Below are 10,294 nucleotides of genomic sequence, written 5' to 3'. Positions count from 1 at the left end.
GAGCAAGCACCAGGGACAAAATCAATTCCATTGCTTTATTTTCTATTGGACTGTCCTAACTGGCCGCGAGCGACGCAGCGCAGCTGAACATTTGTCGGACAACCTGCTTCTATTTTCTTCCTGTCGCTCGCGTTGAAAGCAGGTTGAAAGCGCTGTAGGAAACAGTCACGGATGAGGAACGGCTGATCCAGTTAGTTGAAATGAGAAGTTATCTCTATGATTCCTCCTCATTTCACTACAAAAACCTCAATAAAGTGGCAGCTGGCTGGAGGGAGATGGACAGAGAGCGTCCTATGCAACGCGATAATCGGACGCTCGCATGCAGTTAGGACACGGTGTTAAGTAGTGGGCGTGGTTTGCATTTTGGTTACGTAACGAAAGGGAGCAGAATCTGAATGGCTCGTAGAAGCCACATCACACTGGATGGATCATCCAGGCGGCTGTACAGACACTGCAGAATTTAGTTGCTTTCCTCCTTCTCTGAGTTGGCAGGCTGAGGGGAGACCACTTTATATATGTTAAAGCAAGAGAAAACATGTTTTTCATAATAGGTCTCCTTTAAAGAGCCAGGAAGCCAGACGTTTCATTTTCATATCGTTTTATTTCAAATCACTTACATCATAAAAACTTACAAGCCTCAAGACTTGATGCGTCGAGCTCAACACTGGGAAAGTAAGATCATCCAGTGAAATAACACACAGACAAATCAGGGATTTTTACCCCATGAGTAGGCTACATCACCACAAGCGTAATAGGTTGAGTATAGCAGGTTCTAAAGGACTTTACATCACGATGAAGGCCTAGAGTACGGTAGCTTCTACGGTCTGCAGGGGCTCAAGCTGGAGGAGGATCAAAGTAATACTTGAGTAGTTTAGATATTATAACTATGCCTGCTTTTTATAGCGTTGAGGACAAGGAGACGAACGCCAAGAACATTGTTCTGACTCACAAGGCCTCGAGGCAGAAGACAGGCTTATTCACGATATCTCTGAAAAACATACGACCAGAAGATCAGAATCATAACACAGTAATGTTCTGGCACAGCTGCGAGAGGGGTCACGGTAGCATGGTGTGGAGTTGGTGTGCGTCAGGACGGGTTGCGTGGGTTAAGGTCATCACTCCACATCACCAGACTCACACGCTTCAATTTCCGATACCAGCCGATGAGGAAAGAGTTTGAACTGTAACCACGTGGGCTCTGATAAAACAAAGAGATGATGCGTTAATGTTAAACAGATACAGATGAGAGACAGACAGAACAGGCCTGGGTGGGCTGCGCGGGTTTACCGAGGTAACAGGCCGGCGTCTGCAGCCTTCCATCATAGCAGGTCTCGGATGCAGTGAAGCTGCACTGCTTCCGAGGATGTTTGCAGTAGAATGTCACAGTTTCCCCGTGGGGGACGATGGCATCCGTAACATCAAATGGCCAGCGCTTCACTCCACCAATCACCACGCGGCTTCGCTCAGCAGGGATGACACAACGAGCTGCAAGAATGTTCAACAGGGTGTAAAAGCCGCATTTAAACATCAAAACTTCTTCTTCTTTTGACTCTTGGTGCTCTATTCCCAGATATGTACACACTTATCACAAAGGACAGAAAGGACTGACATATCTGTGTTTTGCTTAGAATTGTAAAAAAACAAGTTTCATCGGCACTGGTGCATCAAACAAGTATATTTGAACATTTGAATTGTTTCACACCTCTGCAGTGTGGCGGCGAGTCGCTCCAGCTGCCGTTCAGCAGACAGGTGATCTTCTGGGGTCCGTCCAACAGGAAGTTCTTTTTGCACAGGTAATGGATGTCAAAGCCAACGTCATACTCAGTCTTCTGAACAGCCACCACATACCCGTCCTCCACTTCCTTTGGAGGCTGGCAGAACATTTCTAAAAGAGTGAAATGAGTATATTATAATTAATGAGTAATCTGATCTTTACTCAACTGTTGAAATAGTTAATAGCCAAAGAAGAGTAGCTCCTTAAAGGGATGGATGCACTGTTGTTCAGTTGTTCCCCTTTTAACAGCTCGACCAAATCGAGATTATAGTTCTAAAGCATGAAACTACATGCTTTATGTGAGCTTTAGTTAAATTATTTAAAGTGAAATAAGCCTATTTCACTTATTCATAATACTTTCTAAATAAATCCATCTTCCCTCATAAGTCCTCAAGAAGCATTAAAGTACCGTCCTGTGTTAAACAGGCCGTGAAATCCCAGCTTCCACCACAAGAGTGCAGAGAAGTACCGTGAAAGAGAGCAGCAGCTCTTGAAAATTCTATTTGAAGGGTTTGTGTGTTTCTGGCTCGTCTGCACACACACACACACACACACACACACACACACACACACACACACACACACACACACACACACACACACACACACACACACACACATACACACACACACACACACACACACACAGATACACACTATGGGAGAGCAAAACCAGGATTGATCTGGAATCTCTAACCTCATTCACAAACACATAATTCAGTATTCAATCATGTTCTGCAGGGAACCCTGCAAAGAGGGTAAGGAGTAACAAAACATCTGCTTGTTCTCCCACATGTGGTCAGAGCAAGCGTACACTTACCCTTACAGATGGGGTGAGGATACTGCCAGGTCTGATTGTCCTGGCAGAAATTTTCACTGCTCCCAATTATGTCTGCCCTGCAGGAGAAAGGAGGAAACATAATGGAGTTAGAAGGGGGTGGGGGGGCATGTGCAGTACTGGCAACTAAGAAGCTCATAAATAGATTTGAATAAGATATATATATTTATAAAAGGTGTGAATGATCCCTTTTCCCACTGCCTCTTTTTCACCATTTGTATGTGCAGTCCTGGCTGACACATCCACTCAGGCTAATCTTTTCCTGCGAGATGAGTCAGTGCGTAAAGGGGAGTCAATTCAAGATTAGACTGTAATGACCTAGTTAGCTCAATGGAGGGATTGTCAGCTGGGAGATCAAAATGAATTCCCTGCCATTCATTGCTCATCACACTAGCCTTCCTTTCACTCCCTCTCTCGTCTTCACTCTCCATCCCTCGCTTCTCCCATCTCTTTCTCTGTAGTATTTCTGCTTCTCAGAGGCCCACTCACCCAGACAGGCAGCTGTAGTGGATTGAAGTCCCGACTGAAGCGTCACCGTGGATGCTGAAGGTGTTGATCACCTCCGGAGTCAGAGGGCAAGCTTGGACAGCAGTGGCCTCAGGTGACTCAACCTCTGAGGATCAAGAAAGAGCAGAAGAAGACAACAGAGCATAAGGGTTGACTCACACGTAGAGGAAGAGGAAATATTCAAAATCTGTATTCAAAATAAAAAGTGCAACGTAAAGGAAGTGTTACACTATTCCCATCGGAATTCTGGAGTTAGGAATGATCACAGGATAGAGTAAAATATGTATGTATGTACACATATATATGTATGTATATTATACAGTATTATACTTATACGATATCATACTTAAAACCAATATTTCCTCCTCAGACCATTAATTCTAATGCATCAGAATTTAAAAAAAAACAATAGTTTGAACAAATTGGAAGGGAGAATGTCATAAAAAGTGTCATAAAAAATCTGTGCACCTTTAACTAAAGATCTAAATTTACTATGCAAATCAACAAGACATAAAATGGGACTTTTATTTTCAGACGCAGCAAATGACTGACAGATTTACAGTTGTGTGTAATTGCATTGTAGTTGAAGGGGAGATAACCCTGTAATCTGCAGGTGATATCCAACTGACCTGCTCAAAGTGTGTGTTTTTGTTCTTGTTCTTGTTTCCTGTTTCATTGTGGACAGTAAAACAGTTGTGTTGAGACTAAAATGCCTTTTTGGACATACTTGCTCCCTTATCTGGAGTTGATGAGGGATCAATATAAAACTCCACAAATACATTGAGATGAAAAACTTAGGTAATAGCTCTGAAAAATTAAATAGTTATAGTTAGGTAAAATAATAATCAGAAACTATATAATAAATGCAAAACTAAAGTTACAACAGTGATATTAATACATGTGAAAGGTAATAATTCAATACAGGAAAAGGCCGTGCACACACCATTCATGGTAATTACAGTAAAATAACACATAATACGACAGCAATTGCAGGGGGCTTTATTCTGCAAAGGTAATACGTATACTTTGACTACTTTAATTACCGTATATGACATATTGAGTCAAACTTGTGGACTTATTATAATTTTTTCCCTCTCAACTAAAAAGATACTAATGCATCCACCACAGTGTGACTTTTGTGAAAGTTCGATGAAGCAACTGTAAGATAATTGCAGTGATGCAGAAAGTTTGTGTCCAATGTGCATTCTGATCCAACTTTAAACCTGTCATGTAACAGTACTAACACCTAAATTATTCTGATGACACAACAAACACTTCAAATTCAACTTCCCACTGAACTGAACGTTTGCAATATCTAGTAAATAAAAAAAAGGAAGAATGAAGAAACCAGTGAGAGGATACAAATGAAAGAAAGCAGGACGGCAAAAGAAAACTAACGACACGCCCATCTGAATTGTTTATACCAGGGATCCTGGGACTCAAAGAGCTGCTTCATCTATTGTCTTGTTCTATTTTAATAAAAATGACCCTTTTAAACAAATAAAATCAAAGTTCGACACGCAGGTGAAATACCTCCTCACACCTCTCTGGGCTCACAGCTATAGCTGTGGTTGTATAACACCTGGCAATGTTCACTCCTGCTCCTGAAAGTTTGAGTAGCTCATGCTTGTAGAAATATAAATATCAAGAGTGGTGCTTGGATAAAGCTGCGGTGACCTGTGCTGCATCTAGTGCAGGATTTCGAAGCTGAACACTAGCTTTGAAATGCAGAGACAGCTTTTGCCTGAGGACTATCTTGGGCATTTGAAACAGAGAAGCGTTAATGTAAGAATGTAAAGGCACCTATGGGAGTGGGAGAGTTTCAAGTCTGGCTGCAGATAAGAGCCCAATGCCAGAGTTCTGTTTTCACATACCGCCCCTCTTCTGCCTCTTACTGCTCCCACCCACACAGTCTCTGGCAACAAACTGCAATGAAGCAGGTATATCAAACTCATCTTTACAAAAAAAAAAATTACAGGATAAAACTCTAACTTTTATGAACGACAGAACTGAAACCAAAACATACTGAAGATGTTTAGGTGTTCACAAAAAAGAAAACAGTTTGTTTTCTTCACACAAACATCTGCGTAGACGCATAGTCACACAACACAAACTGAACAGCCTAAACCTGCACACTTGTCCTTGGCTCCCATTGTGGGGAGACCTTATCAGTGGGCTCAGATGGAAAAATGGATGAGAGGAGAAAGAGATGAGAGGAAAAGAAGATGAGAAGAGAGAGCAGAGGAGAGGAGAACAGGGAACAGAAAGGCCTGGAGCAGCATGAGCAAGAGAGCTCTCTGACTCTCCTGACTGTGATCTGTCGCCCACACACACACGCACTCACACACAAACCGTGTGACACATGTGCATTCCACCCCCCGAATGCATACATATCCAATCCATCCAGCAAAAAATACCTCTCTACCTCACCGTAAACATGCACACACACACACATAATCACTCGCAGAGTGCACATGCCGCTCAGCGCCACTCTGACAGGGATCTGCTGCCCACTGTCTCTCAACAGGCATGAACGAGCTCAACTCACACCATAACACACATGCAGAGAACACACAATATATTCACTCTCACACATTCAGAACCCACCTACCTTCTGCCTGTCTCTCAAAGGGACCATACTCTTTGAGAGAGCTGAGAATTTTATCTTTATTTCACATCTTTGAGTACATAAGAAATCCCAAGGGTGAGACCAGCTGGGTTAAGATGAGTCTAGATAATAAGGAGTGTTGATGGCAAAGTGGTGAAAGTAGTAAGGATACAGAGCACATCGTGTCTTATTTTTCGGAAATCTACACAGATGTCTGTGTTCTTCTAAATTTAGAAAGACAAAAGGAAAATGTGTCTCACCACATGATTGTCCTGAGGCACAGTAGTGCAGTTTTTATAAATCAACATCAAATAAAAGCATTAAATTACTTCAGCTTCGGATGTTATTAGAGACTTTTCACTTATGTGTTGCAAATCTTTTACTTTGAGGTCAATGCCTATAAATGATATCAACGTTTTCTAACTGGAACTTGTCACCTAAATCCACATGAGAAAATTCAAGTTTTCTCTAATAGAGTAAAGAATTTGTGGAAGTAAAGAAAAGATTTGGTTTCAAACAAAAACTGAAGCAACATAAAACAGACATTTTTGTGGTCATCTGTTTAGAGATGCAAAGGAAAGGAAAGTTCCCATGCTGAGTGCGCAAATCGAAATTCCCAAGTGCATGTTTTGACCCTGTCTTTATACTTTAGGCCAGCAGTGTCCCATTCCAGTCCTCAAGGGTTGCTGTCCTGCATGTCTTAGATGTCTCCCCGCATCAACACGCCTGATTCAAATGAATGGATCGTCATCAGCTTATCATCAATGTCAGCACACGTCTGTTCAGGACAATGTCATTTGTTTCAAGATGTGTTGGACTAGGGAAACATCTCAATTATGCAGGACAGTGGCCCCCCGGGACTGGACTTCCCTGCAAGGCTTACATTGATAGTAAGTTAAATATTCAGTCACAAATCAAATTGTTCAATCAGAGGGTCAATGTTTGCCTTTAGCTCTGTTGCACGTTCTGAGAGTGAAGTTGATTTTGCAGGCAACTTGACCAGTAATAAAGTTAATAAAGTTTATTTTGTCCCTGGTTTACAATCACTTTGCACATTTTTTTTTAGACAAATAATTTAGGTTTTTAACTACCTGACAATTCTTCAGATTTTGCCTTCACACTCTGATGAAGGCAAAAGGAATCACCAAAACATGTCAGGTAATTAAAAACCTAAATTATTTGTCTGAAAAAAAAGAACTAGCAAAGTAACTTGACCAGTACTTCTGTACCTCAGGAAAGTTACAGTTCTTAATATTGTTGAAACAACAGATCACCATTAGTTTCCTGAGTATGCATGAAGTGTTTGGTAAGTTTCATCTAACAACATTTTCCCGGTGTTGTACTGCATCCTGAATAATACCATCCAATTCAACAATCAAACACTGTAGAACACCACATACAGCATGAAAATATTACAAACACAGTGGCAAAAACACATGTTTCATTCCTATGCAGTGAGTACATACACATAGGAAATGCATATTTATGTGCCATGAGAGTACACACACACACACACACATCACGCTTACATAGCCTCTTCAAAACTTATTATCAGATCAGATGAAATAACTTCAGATGGCCACTCTGAACTCAGATCACAGGTTGCTATGGTGATCGGGAGAATAGGTTGGCGTTGTGCAAGGTCTAAGTCAACACAGGGACAGAGGGGTTTCATTCCTGTATGTCTCTCTCTTTTCCTTACAGTCTTGTGTAAACAAACCACAAACACAAAGAGCTGCACTCGTTCCTGGTTCATGACTGAACCACAAATGTACTTGAAGCACAATGTGCACGCGAGAAATACTCTGAGTTAAAAACACATCGCACAATACTCTCATGATCTGCACCCCTGGTGTGAATTCCTTTTCATGAAGCGAGCCGACAGGAGAAGAGAGCGCACACACTCAGACCCACCTGTGCAGATGGGCTCATCCCCACTCCACTGTCGGTCACCCTGACAACGGCGAACAGTGGCATCCAGGCCACTGGGCAATTTGAAGCCTGGCTTGCAGCGCACTTCCAGCAGGGCAGAGAAGGAGTTAGTGGGAGAGAGGAGGCGTGACTCTGAGTTTTCACTGAGAGGAAGAGGCCAGGGACAAGTACGACCTGAGGAGAAAACAGATCAAGCAGAGGGAGGGGACAGGGGAGAAAAATAAGAGATGAGGAAGAAAACATCTCCTAGAACATGCTGAATTGTTCTCTGAGCAACATGACAGACGTGGCTATTTTAAACCACTTAGAACAAAACCTAACTGGGGTTGTATAACTAGATTGGCTTCAATCGCAGGACTGCAGTTTACGACACACAAGCGTAATGAAAAGCTTGTGTTCAGCAATTTGCATTTTCCGTGCATACAGACTTTCCTGAAAACACTCATTTATGGTTATACACTAGAACAGTTGTAGATGCACATTCACATACACCCTTTTAATCACTAAGCTCACAGTACTTTGCAGTGAGAACTGAGCTGTTACCTGGAGCCACACAGCTGAGACCACACTGGCCGTCACACAAACACTGGCGTTTGCTGCCACAGTCTCCATCAGACTTGCAGGGCCGAGGGCACGTCCTCCTCCTCTCCTCTCCCAGAAGTCTCTCCGGACACGACCCTGTCACGAAATCAACACACTGTCACACCACTGCAATAATTGTCCCTTTGTTTACTTCCATTCTATTCAGGGCCTGCTGTAAAAGAAACCTCAAACTCCGAGGGTCGTAAAGAGATTTTGTTTGCCAGTTCTGCTTTGTTTTCTGTTCGAAGGAAAGCAAATTCAGTGTGGGTGGCCGGGCAAACATTCGCCACCCAGGTTGCCAGATGAGTAAGTGTTTGGATGGCAGGCTTTGTTGCTCTTTGCTATTCAGCTATCAATCTTTGGGAAATGGAAAAGTGTGAGTACGTATTGAGTGTTTTCACTGCTGAGAAACTGAATCTAAAATTGCAAATTGTTTCTGGAAAAAAAAAAATCAGTCTACAAGAGCACTTCAATACTTACAGCCCACGCGCAACATTGTCCTTTCTCCATACGTACTCCATCACGCATCATATCACCAAATCCTCCTCTTACTGCAGAGTGCAAGGTAACTTTGGCAATATACAGTTTCCAATATCTCAATATTCAGAGCATTTGAGGGTGAGAGGAGGGGAAGATCTGGAGAGATACTGGGCTCCCTGTTTTCCAGAAACACTCCCAAAAGCATGCAGGATCACAAGCTTACATGCACTGCCCCTTATGCACTCTTGATTACCACAGAACAACGCTGAGACACACTGCTTATATTTAACACCTGCAATGTTAGATGATAACTGCCTGTAACAATGTATGCACCAACATACTGAGAAACATACAATCGGTCGGACAAGCATATGATGATCATACATCCATGTTGCATTCACAGAGTACACTGAAGGTCTGGGTATGATGTAAGACTTAAAAACCACTAATAATAACCACACACAAAAATTACTGGTTTGACTGGTATGCATATATTTGAATAAAATGCTGGCAAACAAGACATATATCAACATTACTGATTCAGATTAGTTGTTTTCTATTAGTGTTCCATGAAAATGCAAATGTGTAACATATACAGATAATAGTGTTTATCTCCAGCCTGGGTTATTGCAAATGATTAACTTAACTCCAAACATATATATTTAAACATCCATGTGGAGAAATCCCTACCTGTTTAATGATTTATTGTTTAAGAATCCTTGATTATTCCCCAGTTCCATGATATTTTGCTATAATTATGCTTAATTCTCATGTAGCAGTCAGTGCTTTTCCAGGTTGCAGCAGTGGAGGGCTTACCTGAAGCCTGAAGGTACATCGTTCCAGTCAGAGCCCACAGGGCCAGCAGCAGCAGCGCAGAGTCCATCCTCAAAGCTGCCGTCAGGCGGTATGACTGAGGGACTCGCAAACAAGGCATTTTTAAGGAAGGGTGAACAAAGGGGGGTAGAGGGGGCAGAGAGATCCAGGGAGGGGAATAAATTCAGAAAGAGTACAGCCCTGGAGCAAACATCTGGTTCGTGTTGAGAAGGAAAGAAGTGAGGAAAATTCCATTGTGAGGGACCTTTCACCCATTTCTGTTGATACGGCAGATAAAGGGGGATGACAAGTACATGATGATTACATAAACTCACAACAAACACACGGGGAATGCTATCAAAGGGAGAAATTGATGCATTTTACTTGAAATAATAACTGCTGTCTTCCTGCATGCGGTACACAATGATGCTGGCTTAGCTGGCTCGTTGCTTAACATAAATATAAGCAGACATAACAGGTGTTATTTCTGTCAACTTTTATCACAATTATGTTAAATCTCAAATGTGTTGGGCAGCATTCCTATTTGTAAGGACATCAGGTCTGTTAACACCACATTTCCAATCATGCGAAAAAGAAAGGCGACTCACTTTCATCCCTAAGGTATTTTACAGGGTATTCAAATGTATTAAGTATAATTTCAAATAAACACCTATGTATCATATACCTAAATCATAATACAGAAGTAGTACCCTATCAAAATAAGAGCTGATAATTTAATTCACTTGATGTCAGAACCTCT

The 10,294-nt window shown here is 41.9% G+C and overlaps 1 protein-coding gene across 1 annotated transcript; it reads right to left on the bottom strand.

The window, feature by feature from the left end:
- Positions 1-581: 581 nt before the first annotated feature.
- On the bottom strand, positions 582-9,710 carry ntd5 (ntl-dependent gene 5). The gene is made up of 8 exons (XM_061718419.1): positions 9,538-9,710; positions 8,203-8,337; positions 7,642-7,833; positions 3,102-3,225; positions 2,595-2,671; positions 1,703-1,885; positions 1,288-1,485; positions 582-1,198 (listed from the first exon to the last, which is right to left on the bottom strand). Exons 1-8 carry the CDS (start codon positions 9,653-9,655, stop codon positions 1,116-1,118), a joined length of 1,110 nt encoding a protein of 369 aa, XP_061574403.1. The 5' UTR covers positions 9,656-9,710; the 3' UTR covers positions 582-1,115.
- Positions 9,711-10,294: the final 584 nt, after the last annotated feature.

Source organism: Cololabis saira, chromosome 3 (assembly GCF_033807715.1).
Source record: "Cololabis saira isolate AMF1-May2022 chromosome 3, fColSai1.1, whole genome shotgun sequence".
NCBI lineage: Eukaryota > Metazoa > Chordata > Actinopteri > Beloniformes > Belonidae > Cololabis > Cololabis saira.
This window is presented reverse-complemented; position numbering and strand designations above follow the sequence as displayed.

What these genes read in the sequence shown, in the direction of transcription:
- ntd5 (XM_061718419.1), bottom strand. Translation starts at nt 9,655, where the DNA reads ATGCCTTGTTTGCGAGTCCCTCAGTCATACCGCCTGACGGCAGCTTTG. An exon ending in GATGTACCTTCAGGCTTCAG is followed by an intron (nt 8,338 to 9,537) that starts GTAAGCCCTCCA and finishes ATTTCGTGACAG; the next exon opens with GGTCGTGTCCGGAGAGACTT. An exon ending in GGATGAGCCCATCTGCACAG is followed by an intron (nt 3,226 to 7,641) that starts GTGGGTCTGAGT and finishes CTTGATCCTCAG; the next exon opens with AGGTTGAGTCACCTGAGGCC.